The sequence below is a fragment of the Stenella coeruleoalba genome, assembly GCF_951394435.1.
Source record: "Stenella coeruleoalba genome assembly, chromosome: 12".
NCBI classification, from domain to species: Eukaryota; Metazoa; Chordata; class Mammalia; order Artiodactyla; family Delphinidae; genus Stenella; species Stenella coeruleoalba.
Window position 1 is genome coordinate 89,436,538 of NC_137158.1, and position 15,099 is coordinate 89,451,636.

The window sequence follows — 15,099 nt, forward strand, 5'->3', positions numbered from 1 at the left end:
AATGGATTTTTTTCTCTGTATTTTCCAAGCATTTTTATACATTTAATCAGAATTAAAACCCAACGGTGTCTTCAAAGACGCCTGCGGCTGGAGCGTCCAGGCCCCACAACAGACGCCCGTGTCGGCCGAAAGGCTGGAGGCTGCGGGCCCGTCCCGTGCACACCCACCTGCGGGGCAGCTCCTCCTGTTACACATCTGATGCTCCGTGACGTCGCCGACGCAGTCCTTCCCTCCGTGCTGGGGCTCCGGGCTGTTACAGATGCGTGTCCGCTCCCGGATCCCTCCGGCACAGGTGACCGTGCAGGCCGACCATGGGGACCAGGGGCTCCACCGACCGTCGACTGGGGGAGAGAGGACAGAGGGGTCACTCTGGGGGTGCGGCCTGTGCTGGGGGCTCAGGACAGAGAGCCTGGGATAAGGCCACGCCTCCACACGTGGAGGAAGCCTGGTAGGAAAGTCCTCTCAGGACCGTATGGTCAGGGAGGGATGAAGATGATGACAGTTCACTTGTTTCGTTTTGTCTCTGGGAAGGGAAATCACACAATCTTCTGTGCTCAGAACCTGGGACCATTAACCGGGGGCCGCTGGCTATGGGTCCACCCCTGCCACGGGCAAGAGGTGCTCACGTCTGAAAAGCTGTGCGGAGCTGAGTTTCATTTTAAAAGGCTGTCGCTCATCATCAGTACAGATAACTCAGTAGGGAGAAGACTCACAGCACAGCCTTTTCTGGGCGAAGACCCTGCCCACGTCCCAGAGCAGGCCTGGTACAGGGAGCACGTGTCCTCCCAAACCCAGGCCCCAGATGCCCCAGATGCGGGGGGGCGCCTCCTGAGCCCCCCTCCTGTGCCTGCTGTCACTTCCCCCTCGGTCCCGGCCTATTTCTGCTCCATTGTGGATTAACTGGAGTTTGTTCTGGGGAGGTCAGAGCTGAGCACCACAATGGGCATCCACCCCAAGGCCCAGCTTCCAGAAACCAGCCGACCGAGAGGATCCCAGTGCCTTGACCTCGCGGGGCCGCGCCGGGCCTGTGTCCTGCTAAAGGCCGGCCGCGAGCCCGGACCCCGCCCTTGTCCACTCACCCGGGCAGGGCGGGCCCTGGCAGGCCTTGGTCTCGCGGCCGCTGCCCTTGCAGCTCCGCCCGCCCATCTGTGGCACTGGTGAGTTGCAGAGCCGGATGCGGGTGACATTGCCGACCCCACAGGTCACGGAACAGGAGGACCACGGCGACCAGTGGCTCCAGCCACCATCCTGCCGGACTAGCACATGGAGGGAACAAGGACATCAGAGGCTCAGGGCGCTGAGTGAGAGGCGGGGCTGACCCGTCCCGGGAGTCTGCCCATCAACCAGGCAGGAGTGGGGAGCCCAGCTGGGGAAGAGCAGGGTGCGTGGGCCACATGGAGCCCCTCCCAGAAAGGGCAGCAGCAGGGGGTCTCTGGACCCCCAAGACCCCAGGGGCTGGGCCCTGTCCCCCACCCCGGGCCGGCCCGGCCTCTGACACTCACTGCGGTGGTCGCACTTGCCCAGGCTGCACGACCGCGTCTGGATGGATGGCCCCAGGCAGGTGTTACTGGTGACATCGCAGGACCGCCCCCTCTGCTGGGTACCAGGCCCGCAGGTGGCAGAGCACTCCGTCCACTCCGCCCATGGGGACCAGCCGTCCTCGCCGTCTGCTGGGGGGAGCACCACTGCCCATCAGACCTCCCCGGGGACTGCCCCACACAGCAGAGCCCAGCCCTGGGCTCCGAGCTGCATGCCCCAGGTGGGTGCTGGCAGCGGGCAGACAGCAGGGCCGCCCCACGTCTGTCCCAGGGTCGGAGCGCAGGGGCCGCTCTCCCAGGAAAGGGAAGCAGGGGGATGCACAAGGAGCTTGGCCAGAAACCCAGGGTCTACTGGCAGGAAAGGGGTCTGTGGTTGCTTCTAACGGCCTCACAAAGGAGAGCGCTGAACCCTGTCTGCACAAGCTTTCGCTGGAGTTGCTAAGATGTAAGCTATTTCCACCTGCACCTCCATGTGCTGATTTATATATGGTGATGAAACTTCAATTTTTGGTTGAAATTACAGGACACTAAATTTCATTCCAAATACTTTAAATTGGAACAAGTTAAATAAAAAGGCAATTTCTTGCCAAGAAATTCTTCACAGGAAATTATCAATCTCTGAATAACAGAAAAGTTGTACCTTAATGCAAGAGATCGTTCTGGTAAATAGTAACTGCTACGATTCAACGTCTCAGAAGCAGCAAGAGAAGAATTTGAGGAGACCCTTCCTGGGCTTTTACTCAACAACGTGAAACGGCTCCCTCTGGGCAAAAGTGGGCCCTCGGGCTCCCGCAATCACACTGTTACTCTCTGTAGCAGGTCCGATTTGGTCTCTGTTTAACACCTAATATACGTCAGGCACTTTCGTACATATTGTGCTGTTTATTTTCATCCTAAACTAAGCCTGTGTCATGGGGACACTCATTCTGTATTTTACAGATGAAGAATCTGAACCCTGGAAAAGCCACATTTTGCTCAGATTCATGGAGGGGCAGAGCCTGTGCTCATGTCCGTGGGCTCCCCGAACACGGAAGCTGCCCAGCCCCGCCCGGGTCACCAGACTCAAGGACCCCCAGACCAGGATGAGGGCCAGACAGTGAAAGACAAACAGGACACGCAGAGCAGCAACCGATTCAGTCAAGGCTGCCGGTGACACCACGAGGAAGGGGGTGGGGAGCCGGTGTGAAGGAGGCTCAGTTGCTCTAGGGTCAGCTGGGGAGGGCGATGGGGGACTCAAAACAGAGGCAGGGGCTGTGGCTTTGGATCAGCACAGGAGGGGAGGCTGAGGAGGACCAGGGCCACTGCGACCCCAGAGCCACGTGCATCTGGGCGCTTCAGGAAGACCTCGGAGCCCTGGCCCCTGCGAGACCGTCCGACACAGACCCGCATGGTCCCACAGCCGGGGCCGCTAGGGCCGAGGCCGCCGCCCGCCCGCCGGGCACTCACCGTGGAAGCAGGAGGGACAGCACTCGCCGTCCACAAACGACGGGTCGGCGCACGTGGCGGGAGGGCAGCTGATCTGGTGGCAAACGGTTTTAAATTTCTGCAAGGAAAAGAGGCATTTATGTCACTCATTTAGGAACATGAACACTGACCCAGGGCTGGACTGGAAGGGTTGGCAGGAAGGCTGGAGGTCTCTGCCCACAGACTCCGCCGGTTACGGGGACGCGAGCGCATCTCTCGCCGCGCGCACGCTCCTTTCTCCGTCCGCGGAGCCGCGGGCACGGGGCCTTCCGCGCGCTGCGGGCGGGGGGACGCACAAGGTCGCAGCGGCGTCTGGTGTCCAGGCCCCCAGCAGTGGAGACCAGGTGCCAGGACATAAGGAAACTAAGCATCATGTTGTGTCGTGGGCAGTGACCCCATCCCCAGCGGCTTGTGCCGAACCCGAGGCCCTTGCAGGACCGAGTGGCCTCAAACACAAAGATGTGGGGGACCGGCCAGCCATCGGGTGACACTGGCTGCACCCTCCCCGGCTCTCTGGGCGCAGAACCACGGGGGCACTCGGGCCTCATTGGAGGTGGCCCCCTTCCCCACGCCCCACACGCGGCGCGGGGAACAGAGAGCAGGAAGCCTCCAGCCCGGGGCCGCCGCCAGGAGACCACGTGCCCGTCTCACCTTGCAGGTGCACTTGGTGCAGCTGTCCACCACCCAGGTTTCATTCTCCGCAAAGAACCTGCCGTCCTGCAAGCAGGCGGACATGTTCCTGGTCTTGGCGGGTCCTCCAATGAGCTCCCAGAGAAACCGGTTGTCATTTGACTGGAAAGTGGAGGGAAGGAGGTCAGCACAGCCACAGCAGGCTCTGCAGCCATCGCACACGGGCGGATGCAGGACGTGCAGTCGTGAAGGAGCCTCAGGCTGGACCAGGGGGGACGGGGTCCCTCCCACCACCCGCAGCTGAAAACTGAGGTTCAATTCTTGAATTCACCCATTCTTCCAAGTGTGACAGACACAGCTGTGACAGCACAACGGCAAAGGCAAACAGACATAAGCCCTGCTGTCGTGGGGGTTACAGACTGCAGGAAACAATGCAAAGTTTAAAAGAAAATCAACTAGTGAAAGTTACACCATTTGTCCCCTGAGCACGTGTGTTGTCACCTCCCTCCTTCTAGGCACCCTGCTCCCGCTAACATCTCTGATGTGGGGATAATGGGCGCTTTGAGAATCACCCAAAAGATATGCCCCCCCCTCTGGCGCAAAATGGACAGAAACACACCATCCGGATGTTTTTGTGTGATTCAGGGAGCTGGCGAATTTCCTTAATCCCCAACTCCAATGTAGGTAAACTTCTCCAGAAGCTCTTTTCAGCTGAAAGCGAGACGCGTCAGGGGCAAAGGCTCCCCCGCTCCTGTCTCGGCCTCCCTTCTGCAGCCCCTCCCCCGCCGGGACCCCCCGGACGCCACCGGCGCCAGCAGGGCTGAGGCTCTGTGTCCTGAAGCAGCCAGTTAGAGGTCACACGCCACGTGCAGCTCGTGGGAAGGTCCTCCACGTTTACGAAGATGCCCGCCCAGCAGGGCCCCCGCCTGCGGGTGACCCTGGTCTCAGCGCCCCCAGCCCTGGAGGCTCCCTGAAGTGGCGAGCGCTGGGCGGGGAGGGTGCTCTCCCCCGCCCGCCCCACTCCTGCCCCCACCCAGCACGTGGTAGGACATCCCAGAAGCCACACTCGTCGTGGGTACTGCCCAGCCAGCACCCTAGCTGGAGCAGAAGTGCCCCATCCAGGGCCCTTGGGTGGAGCAGAGCCTCAGGGGCCTGGCGACCCCTCCCCTCTGTATTCTTCCCCTCGGAGCCGCCCCGGGGCACAAGCTTCCTTCAGCTGAGCTCAGCCTGAGGTCTACATGGCGGGAGGATGGGCCCACGAGGCTGCTTACTGCCAGCAACCTGCTCTGAGCCCTGAGGCGCGCTTGCTAAGACTTGAGGCACGCGTTCTGCCCCTTGACGAGCTGCGGAGAGGAGACCAATCCGCCTGTTACGGCCTCGAGGCTTCCGGGACGGGCTCCGCTCTGAACGCCATCCTTAGGTGAACGCACCTCCCTCGGGTGCAGGCTTCCTGTTTCCTGGGAGACGAGCCCCCAGGGTTGAAGGACTGAGAGGGAGGCTCGAGGCCGTGAGCACACTTTCCATAAGCACCCCTCCCCCGCCCTCCAGCCACACGTCCGGGACCAGCAGCCTGGTCGTCAGGGAGCCGGGTGGTTACTCGCGCTGGCAGTGGCTAGTCGGGGGTAGTGGTGGAGAGAGTGCTGGTTAACGGTGGACAGCCGAGGTTACTCGTGGTTAGAGGAGGGTCCCGGGGCACCCACCACTTTGCGCAGGTTCTCGTGGAGCTGGTTCACAATGACGTGCAGCCCCGACAGCTCCCTGATCAGGCTGCCCAGCTCCTCGCAGGAGTGCTCGCACACCTCCGGGCCCTTGGCCTCGCTCCGGCCCACGTGCTCCACGGAGACTGGGGGGCTCAGGTGCAGCGTCTCCGTGTTCTCGCTGATGGCGTTGGCTTCGGCTGTGGGGAAGACACGGAACGGTGAGCCCGCTGGCCTCTGGCCACAGCCTGGCCGGGCCCGCGGGGCGCTATCAGGAGCACTGGAGCTACACGGGCGCCCAAGAGCCCGAGAGCTGGCGGAGGTGTTTCCCGTTGCGGCCCTGCTTGTACCAGAGGCGCTGCTAACCTCGCAGCACCGTGGGGACTGAACCCCAGACACCGCCCACGAGCAGAGCGAGCGGTCAGCTCAGGGATGGAGAGATGCGAAAAGCCAGAGACCTACAGCTGCATCACGCATCGTGCTCAAACTCACTAGAGGCAACAGTTTCCTGTTTTTCTTGTTTTTATATAAATATTTATATCATTTATTATCTAAGATAAGTTCCTTCTTTTTGTCCCCCACCCTAAACCTGTTTCCAGCCCCATATTCTCCATGAATTCCAACAACTCCTTTCACTCCTCATTTATCCCCTTTTTCCATCCCAAATGCCTTTTCGTTTGGCTACTGCATGAAGGCAAATTCAGTTCTTTTCTTGCTAAATGAGTCATTTCATCATTTCCCTGCTGGCCTCATGAGACCCCCAGAAAGGCAGAATCCCAACCACGGGCTCAGAGCTCACTACCCCAGAAATAGTACAAGCGCCTGGAAGTCCCTGAACATGGGACACACACACGGCTACGCCACTAGTTACAAAAGTGATCTGGGCAAGTGCCGAGACGGGTGTCGCCCTCGGGGGAGCCTGGCCAGCTGGGATGTGGCCGGCAAGCCAGCCCCAGCGTCCTCTTTGCAGTGATGCTCAACTGTCTCGTCCGATACATTCCATTACTGAGTTATGACCTGTCAATGTCATAATTCTGTCAGACAGTCTATGATCGAGTTTTGTTATTTGTTTGTAAATCCTTGTTGCAACTCACACTGATACCTCAGACTCACCAGACCTAAAACCATATATAACCATACAGACATAAGCATATTAATCACTACATGTATGTAGAAGAATAAAAATACGGAAATAATAAAAGTGCCTGGAAGTCCCACGACCGTCTCATGGAAGATGGGCAGAGCCCTTCCTCAGGATAGGACACCCCCCATTCGTGGCATGCAGGGCAGGGACCGGGGTGAGGGCCACATCCACTCTCCCCCCCATCGAGGGTCAAGTGCCCCCTTTCCTTTTCTCTGTCACAGAGATGTGCCCACCCCACCGGGTGACCGCTTCCAAGGATGCTAAGCTCTTATCTAGAGACAAGCAAGTCTCCCTCTATCAGGGCCCCCAGGACCATCTTCTCTTTCTCTGTGTCCTGTGGGATATCAGTTAGTACTGTCTTAGCCTTTTTAGAACTTTTGCTTTTTTATGACCTCAGCTCCCCGCAAAAAATGTCTATGACCTAATCCGAAGGGGCTGATATTGGCATTTCAGCCGGAGCTGGTGGTTGGGGATGGGATGTGGTCCAGAGCTTCAGAGACTGTGGTGCTCAGGGAGTTTGGAGCTGAGCGTGTGTGACGGGAGGCCTTATAAGGTCCTCTCACTGCACAGGCCACCAAAAGTCACAGTTTCATTTCTTTCCTTCCCTGAACTCAACTGGCCGACCGTGGAAAGACGCACAGACTGAAAGGTGGGCGGCCTCGGATGGAAAGACCGGATGATGCCTGCAGTGCCGCGCTCGGGGCTTCGGGCTCTGAGCCGTCAAGCCAGCCCTCCGGGCGCTCCTGTGCATTACAAAGCCGCGACTGCGCATTACAGACATCAGATCCTACGCGTCCTCACGCGCGGATCCACACGAGAACAGTTTATGTTTCCTTACAGCTGACACGAAGGAGCCTTTTAATGGAAGTAAGTCGGAAAATGGGATCACGTGGCAGATAAGAGCCTCTTGTGTGGGACTCGGCCTGGGGGCGGGAGGTGCGCTGCTCTGATGCTCACAGGCCACTCCCCCGACAATTAGCGGCCCTCCTGGCACCTCGCTTCTTTATTTGTAAAGTGAGGAAAGTGGATGAGCCCAACTCGAGGGGTTTTGAAGATGAAATGACACGATGCATTCAAAAAGCCCCAGCATAGTGACCTTCAAATACCAAATGCTCAAGACAATGTTGACAAATTATGGTTGAATGTAAATTCAAAATGCAATTAACAGACAGCGTAGGATTACCTGTCAATGATGCCAGTGGCGTCCATTTTCATAATAAGGCTGTACCAACAGTTGTGAATAGTATAAAAAACTTCCATAAACCAAACTGGACAAACGTCTCTGGTTTATCTTACTAAGTTGATCTTCCCACATCAGTAGACTGGAATAGTCGCATGTATTTAAAATCATGTTAAAATGCCAGGGGTTTATTTTTTGGCATGTAAAATGGATTCTATTGGATAATTAAAATATATTCATAATGAATCCTTCAAGCAATGTATTGTTTCAGAGGCCAACACATCCCAGCTGACCAGCGAGCTCATTCAAGGCCGTGGCAGCGCTTGAAACATATTCCAACATGTTTACTTATGTCCCACCGGCCCCTCCCCACACACCAGAGGAGGAACCCGTCAGAGGTGGGACATGGGGCACCACACGCAGCCCAGACACCTACCTCCCTGGCTTTGCTGACAACCTTTCTTGCTCAGAAGATCTTCCACAGAGTTTTCAAACACTAAGTAGACGTTCTGCAGCAAACCCTGAAATATGTACAAGGAAAGAAACAGAGATGGATAAACAGCAAATGTTCGACGCCACGTTAAACGATATTTCAAAAATACAGGATGTAACCTTACAGCAGCGAGAACATTTTCGTCTGTGCTTTTGCCCTCAGCAGGTCTGAAATCTCATTAATGGGTTATCTGTGTGTTACTTTGAAGCTTCGTTTGAGGCAAGAGGCAGACAGTGGGGTTGACCCGAGGAGAAGGAAGAGTGTCTTAGAGAAGGGGCAGTGGCCCCCAGAGGGATGGCAAGGGTTGTCTTCTGAACACGCTCAGGGGACAGCGGGGGCCACACTCTCTCCGCAGGGGACTCTGCGGGTGCCTGGTGTTCCCGCACGCGGCCATGGGTCTCGGGAACGTGCACTGTTCCAACCACAGAACAGACGGTACAGCTATGAGACCAGGCCGTCCTCCCGGTGACAGTGAGGGGCTTGTCCCAGTGGGGCCAGTCGGCCACGTGGGCCTGGGGGGCTTCCTGACAATGGCCAGAGACCACGACCAGCATCTCTAGGCCTTTACTGAAATAACTGAGTCTAATCATACATTTATTTCCAAAGAATACACACACACCTGGAGGAGAACAGTTACTAACCCTCCACTGCCGGTTCTAAACACTTGCATTTAGGGAGATCCTCTTGTAAAAACTATTATAACTGAGGTGAACATGGAACTAACTATTCCCTCATAAATCAATAGCCCCTTCCTTAGAAAACATAGTTTTCTCTCCTGTCTTCCTGCCATGTCAGTACTGAACTGGAATCTGGGGCTCTGGGGTTATAGACACATTTGCATGGGGCTGCGTCCTCAATCATCAAATGAGTCTTCACTCAGGAAATCGCTGACCATTTGTGCAGCTGAGAAAGGGCACCTATGCCAGCGTGCTCTGCTCCTTCCTGGTTCAGAAAGCCGTGTGTGCCGTGTGTGCACGTAAGAGCGTCTACGAGTGTGTGTGCAAGCATGTGTACACGTGTATAGTCCGTGCACGTGTACAGGATTGCATGTGCCGGTGGGTGTGCATGGTGCACGTGGAGCTTGTGTGGGTAGGTGCACGTGTGTCTGCTCCTCCAAGGCCACACCCGACCCCTGCACGAGGCAGCGCGCTAAGCGGGGCCCTCGGCGGCGTCCCGCACAACCTACCCGGAAGTGACTCTCTCGGGCGGGGCCCTTGGCCACGTACATCCTGCTCTTCTCCGTCTTCAGCTGCTCGTAGAAGGGCTCGTCCAGCGTGAAGCTGTCCATCAGGTCGCAGCCCACGTAGAGGCTGTAGGTCTCTCCGGTCACCTGCACAGTGATGTTCTTCCAGTGGGAATCAGCCAGGCCCACGTCCTCCAGGGAGATGACGTGCTGGGTGCCGTCCACCCAGTACGTGAGGTCCAGGGTGTCGGCGGGGCCGTTGGACACGATCTCGAACTGCCTGTGTGTGGCGCCTGGGCCCTCCAGCGCCAGCAGGGTGCCCCTGGACTTGCGGTCCTGCTTCAGGCTGGCCGTCAGGAAAAAGCCCTCCTTCCGCCGCATGGCCTCGGCGATCCGCCCCAGGTGCTCCGCGCTCACCGGAGGGATGTAGTCAAAGCGCACAAAGCGGTAGGCGGGCACGCTGGGGTCCGGGCCCCGGAACTGCTTGACCCCGATGGTCTTGCGGTTGATGCTGCTGATTCTGAAGAGGTCAAAGGCGGTGTCCTCGTCCTGGTCGCCGGCTGCCGGGGAGCAGAGCAAGGGGGTCACGGGGAGCAGCAGGCACAGGCACCCTCATCTCGGGGCCCCAAGTCCCCCCTTCCTCGCCTGGGTGCTCGGGCTTTATTCCTCGAAAACCACCGCTACCTCCCCCCTCAGACATCTGCTTCCACAGGACCAGCTCCGCCCTTGACCGTCAGGGGCGCTCTGCTCAGACCAGCTGACCCTTTGCCCAGCAAGCCTTCCTCCAGGACGGATGCAGCGTTCGGGTCATGCTCGGTCCCACCTGCTCCCGGACCAGGACCCTAGCCGCCTGCTCTTTCCTGCTCTTCCACCCAGAGCTGAAGCTCGAAGGCGACCTTCTTTCTAGCCACTGATTGCCCAGAAAGGCATCCCGCAGGGAAGTGCACCTCCAGTCTTGCCACTGGCGCATCATTAGAAAGCAGTCACATTTCATGTCGCTTTCTTAGATCAGCGGACTTGAGCTTGTCACGCGGGAATCCCTTATTTTGTAGAAAGACGTGCTCCCACTCAGGGCTCACCCTGCGGGGGAGCATCTGAGAGATGAGGAGCCGTAAGGCCACAAATGAATGGTTTTAAGTCACCGTCTAAACTATTGGAAAGAGTTGTTGTCGGACCTCCCCAAATCCTAACACTTTAAGTCATTCACAATAATTTTCTGAACAGAAAGTTTAAACAGAGAAAAACTTTTCATCTAATACTTGGCAAATTAAAGCATTATAATACACAGTGTTGCTGATAGAAGTGTCATTTTACTACCTGCAATAGAGCTATTTGCCCATATCTCAAAAATCCTTAAAATAATTAAAACCTTTGACTCAGCAATTTTACGTTGGGAAGCTATCCTAAATATATAACCACAAACTCTAGGATATATGTATCCACAGCAGTATTCCATGAGGCATCATTTATACTAGTGTAGATGGGATGTGTAAAGTAAACGGGAATTGACCTAAAAATACTGGGCGTTACCTTCTAATGGAATATGATACAGTCGTGAAAAATCATGTTGTAAGAAAAGAAACACATGGAAAAATATTTTTGATACATTTTTAAGAGCAGAATAAAAAGTGGGAAGGAAATAAGTTATAAAACACCAAAAAGTTTAGTATGCTGTGAATATCACATATGAAAAAAGGCAAAAAGTGCCCCAGCCAAAGACTGCATCTCCAGGTCAGACGGTCTCTTTCTCTACCACCTGGATTTTCCAAAAATAAATGATTTCCTGGTGTATGGACTCAAAGGTAATTGGGGATTCATCTTAAACTAAGTTAAGGAGGTTCCATCCGGGCCTCCACTTTGCCCATCCCTCCTCCCACAGGCGAGGCTGTTGCTCTGGGAGCCCAGGTCACTGGGCGGGGGGGGGGAGGGTCCACACTCACCCCAAGCACCGTACCAGGGCCATACGGCCAGCAGCAGCAGCGGCCACAGCATCCTGCCTCTGCCGGGCTGAACCCCTGCGAATAAATCAGACCCGTTACTTCTGAATACATGACCTCAACGTCTAATGTAGACTGGGATTTTTACTCATATGACCATTTAAAAAGAATTTGTGTAGGAAAATCAGAACTGCCCACATGGATTTGTGGGCAGTTAAAGCTAGATAGGAAATGTGCTTTTCAAATGGATTCTTCTAACTGTAGCTGGTATTCCCTGGTCTAGCATTTGCTGACAAGCACTATGCTAATGACGTCCTAAGTATTCATATTATTTAACCCTCATAATGACCTAGGAGGCAACAACTATTATTATCGTCTCCCTTTTACTGACGGGTAAGTGGAGTTCAGAGAAGTTAAGTGCTTGCCCAGAGCAGTGATGCTACTGAAAGGTGTAGCCAGGATGTAAACCCAGGAAGTTTGAATTCAGAAAAATGTCAGCTTGGGGAAAATGACCTATGAAGACATTTTGTGTAAAGAGCCAAGAAAAAAGCTGCACATGACTTAATTAATAGAATAAATATTAACTGTATATGCGTTAGAAGCAAACTTAGTCTGGTGGATCATAATTACAAAAACAAAAATAGCCTTCTACTGAGTAATCACTTTTACTTTGCTCTTCTGTTTTCCTGAGGCCTGTTTTTCCATTCTTGAGGATTCTCAGTTGGCAGGCTCAGCAGACACTGGCCTAGAAGTCAGAGACTGGCCGGGAGCCCATCCACCGTTAACCCCTGCTCAGCCTCCTGGTCTCCGTGCTGAGCAGCTCACGGCCCCAACGCCCCTCCGGCGATACACTGCGTCCCGCTGAGGCGAAGCCAAGCTGAGACCCTCACCCCTCCCTGTTTAGGGCTTCAAACATCCTGAGCTTCTCAGTGACGAAGAAATCCAAGGAGTCCCCTCTACAGAAGGATTTGGAAACCTAGAACTACCCATTCCCCCCAAGATGGGGACCATCCCCTGGGCAAGCGGGGTCCATGCAGGACCCTCAGGTTTCCCCCTGGGATCCAGACACTTGCTTTCAGTCTGCCCACAGCAAGTCCAGAATTTCGCTGAGTTCCACCTGCACATCGAGGAGCCAGCTGTGTGCCCAGGCAAGCCCCCGCCGGGCCAGGCTCAGGGCTGCCTTGTCAGGCACCCTCTGTGCAACCTGGGGAAACTTACTTACCCTCTCTGGTCTCAGTCTCCTCTCCTGTAGAATGAAGAATGGGCATTTAAATTTTCTACTCATGGGGTTATTGTGAGAGAATAAATCAAGCAAGTTAGTGTCTGTAAAGGCTTAGGTAGCCCAGCAAGCACAGGGCGCATGGCTGTTCATTGGAATGCGCTGTCCCATGACCACCCAGTGCAGTAGGAGTGAGGGTGTTGATAGGACTCCAGAGGGCTGAGTTACACGAGTGAAGCCTCGTAAGGGACTTGGACTAGCACTTGGCACTCAGTGAACACTACGCAAGTGTTTCAGAGTAAACGGTGGGCAGGCACGTCTGCAAAGCTCAGGTCTTTTCCCCATTCAGCCTCACGTGCACCTCTGTCCCCTGCAGACAGCAGTGACCACTGCCTCTGGCAATGACAAGCTCCATCCAAAATGTAAATTTCCAAATTCTGGAGGCTCAGCTTCCTATCAAGGGAGTATGCTGAACTCTGTTGCTAACAAAATCAAATCCTCTGACTCTAAAGCAGAAGTATCAGCCCTCTGCCATCTGTCCCATCTTATCTCAGGGGATCGCGACAGCAGAAAAGAACGCAGCAGGGTCGGAGTCACGGGTATGGCTGGTACAGCCTTAGCAAGTCCTGTGTTCTTAGAAGGCAACACGTGTGATATCCTACGACACACGCCATAGGGACGGGGACACACGCTCCCATATCCTACGCCTCACTTCACACATTTACTGCTTATTTAAGGTCATATTTTTTTTCCAAAGGAAAGGTTTCCAAAGCCTTCTGCAACAGAATACCATTAGAACTTGTAAAGATCTTTTAAAATTCTTTTTATATCAACAATCAAAGCAAACATAACTTCACTGAGAAACACTCCTTCCCTCGGCCGAGAGCGCCGTGATTTCCCCAAAGGAGCCCAACTCGGATTGACAGAAGTAACGCTATTTCCCCTCTGCCTTTTCATCTGCAAATTATTCCCCAGACTTTCAAGAACAGCTGGAGTCCACGGGCAGCCGGAACACTCTGCAAGGCTCACTAAATACTATTCATTAAGAACGTTCAAAAGCACTTGTCAGCTGTGAAAAATGTTTAGAATTTGTCTCTATAACCTCTCCGCTTGTTTTTCACATGCTCAGGAACAATTTTTTCTAGTTTCTTTCTCATGGCCACACCTTGATAATAAACTTTATGTGGAAATGTCTTATTTTGTAGCTGAAAACAGAAGCATCTGCCCAAGTTTCCAGGCAGGTACATTCACGAAAGTAACAAGAATCCTCAGGTGATGCGAAAGCCCAGGAGATCACAACATTATCCCTGCAAATAAAGTGCTGAAAATGAGTTTACTCGCCTCAGTTCTCCAACTGGGCGGCACAAATACAAGGTGAAGACGTGTTTGCTGTTGAGGTACTAATAGGCATGCCCCCTCCTTACTTTAAACCTCTTCTGCACTTTCTCCTTCTCCCCTCTTAGAATCAAAAAGAGCCTTTTCTGAAAATTAAACTACAATGAAATGTTTTGGTAAATTTAAAAAAAGCTCTTACCTGGTATGTGGAAAACCTGCAGGGATGACTCCTCTCAGAGTTGGGAATGGGGTCCAGGAGGTATGAGGGTCAGGGAGGAGACCCAGCCCCACTCAGCAGAGGAGCTGGGCTCAGAGCTCGGTACCCGCCGGGCAGCAGGCGCTCCTTATATGCGCTGGGTCCTGTGTGGGGCTGTCAGTCAGACACACGCGGAAGCAAGCTGAACTCACTCCTTCGGAGAAATGACATAATTCCTCCTCTGATCTCGCATTTGCTGGAGTACCGGGCACCGGTCTGGTCCAGCCTCCCCCCAACCCCGTGGCCCCACCCCTGCTCCGACCCGCAGCTGGGGGACCACAGAGGAGAAGCCAGATGAGTGAGGGGAAGACTAACTTTTCCTGTCTTCTCTCAGGAAATAAAATGCTATAAATAAAACCAGCAAGATTGGCTGGAACTCCCCTTTTTGCTTAGGAGAAAGAATGCAAGCTGTAGGCTTCAGATCTGGTTCACATTACCCAAAGTGAGAATGGTCTTTCTAAACCAAATAAGTAACAATCAATAAAACGCAAAAGGGTAAGTGTGTGGAAATGATCAGTCCACCTACTGATGAAGTTATACGGGCCAATTCATTTATCATGTGCGGAAAGTACGATATTTAATCTAAAAGGAAGTCAACACATCACCTAGATGACAGAGAAACAGGATGGGGAATTATTTTCATCCAAATTCTACTTCATGAGCTCAGCCCGGACCCCATAGGATGGCCTCTCCCTGGGGACGCCCAGTGTGCGGCCAAGAACCTCTGGCACAGACTTTCCCCGCGGCATGAACAAGCCGCAGTCAGCTTCCAAGGCTCGCTTACCAGGGCAGCCCGATGAGCGGGTCGTGCAAGAGGAAGCCTCGAGAAGTAAGAATAGCAACAGCCAGACTCCCTGCCACTTCCCAGAGCTCACACGTCCCCTGAGGCCAGGCTGCGCCCTGGACGGAGGCAGGAGATGGATGGGAGAGGGGGCGGATGAGGGGCAGGTGGATGGAGGGAGGAGGCGAGGCATCCCCAAGACCAGGCTGGACCGCAGACAGAAGAGGAGGTGTGGTCGGCTG

At 54.5% G+C, this 15,099-nt stretch overlaps 1 protein-coding gene across 3 annotated transcripts in view; it reads right to left on the reverse strand.

Annotated features, from left to right (window-relative positions):
- THBS2 (thrombospondin 2) overlaps positions 1-14,177 on the reverse strand; it is a 28,640-nt gene extending 14,463 nt beyond the window's left edge. Inside the window, exons 1-10 of one of the 3 annotated variants that reach the window (XM_079939458.1) lie at positions 14,020-14,177; positions 11,270-11,344; positions 9,333-9,889; positions 8,090-8,174; positions 5,333-5,529; positions 3,654-3,794; positions 2,985-3,081; positions 1,503-1,670; positions 1,080-1,256; positions 168-341 (exon numbers count right to left, since the gene is read on the reverse strand). In XM_079939458.1, coding sequence (XP_079795584.1) covers positions 168-341; positions 1,080-1,256; positions 1,503-1,670; positions 2,985-3,081; positions 3,654-3,794; positions 5,333-5,529; positions 8,090-8,174; positions 9,333-9,889; positions 11,270-11,321 — 1,648 coding nt within the window. In that variant the 5' untranslated portion in view covers positions 11,322-11,344; positions 14,020-14,177. Of the gene's footprint in view, positions 1-167; positions 342-1,079; positions 1,257-1,502; positions 1,671-2,984; positions 3,082-3,653; positions 3,795-5,332; positions 5,530-8,089; positions 8,175-9,332; positions 9,890-11,269; positions 11,345-12,488; positions 12,952-14,019 lie in introns of those variants that run through there. The other 2 variants (XM_079939457.1, XM_079939456.1) reach the window with 2 other exon arrangements.
- Positions 14,178-15,099: the final 922 nt, after the last annotated feature.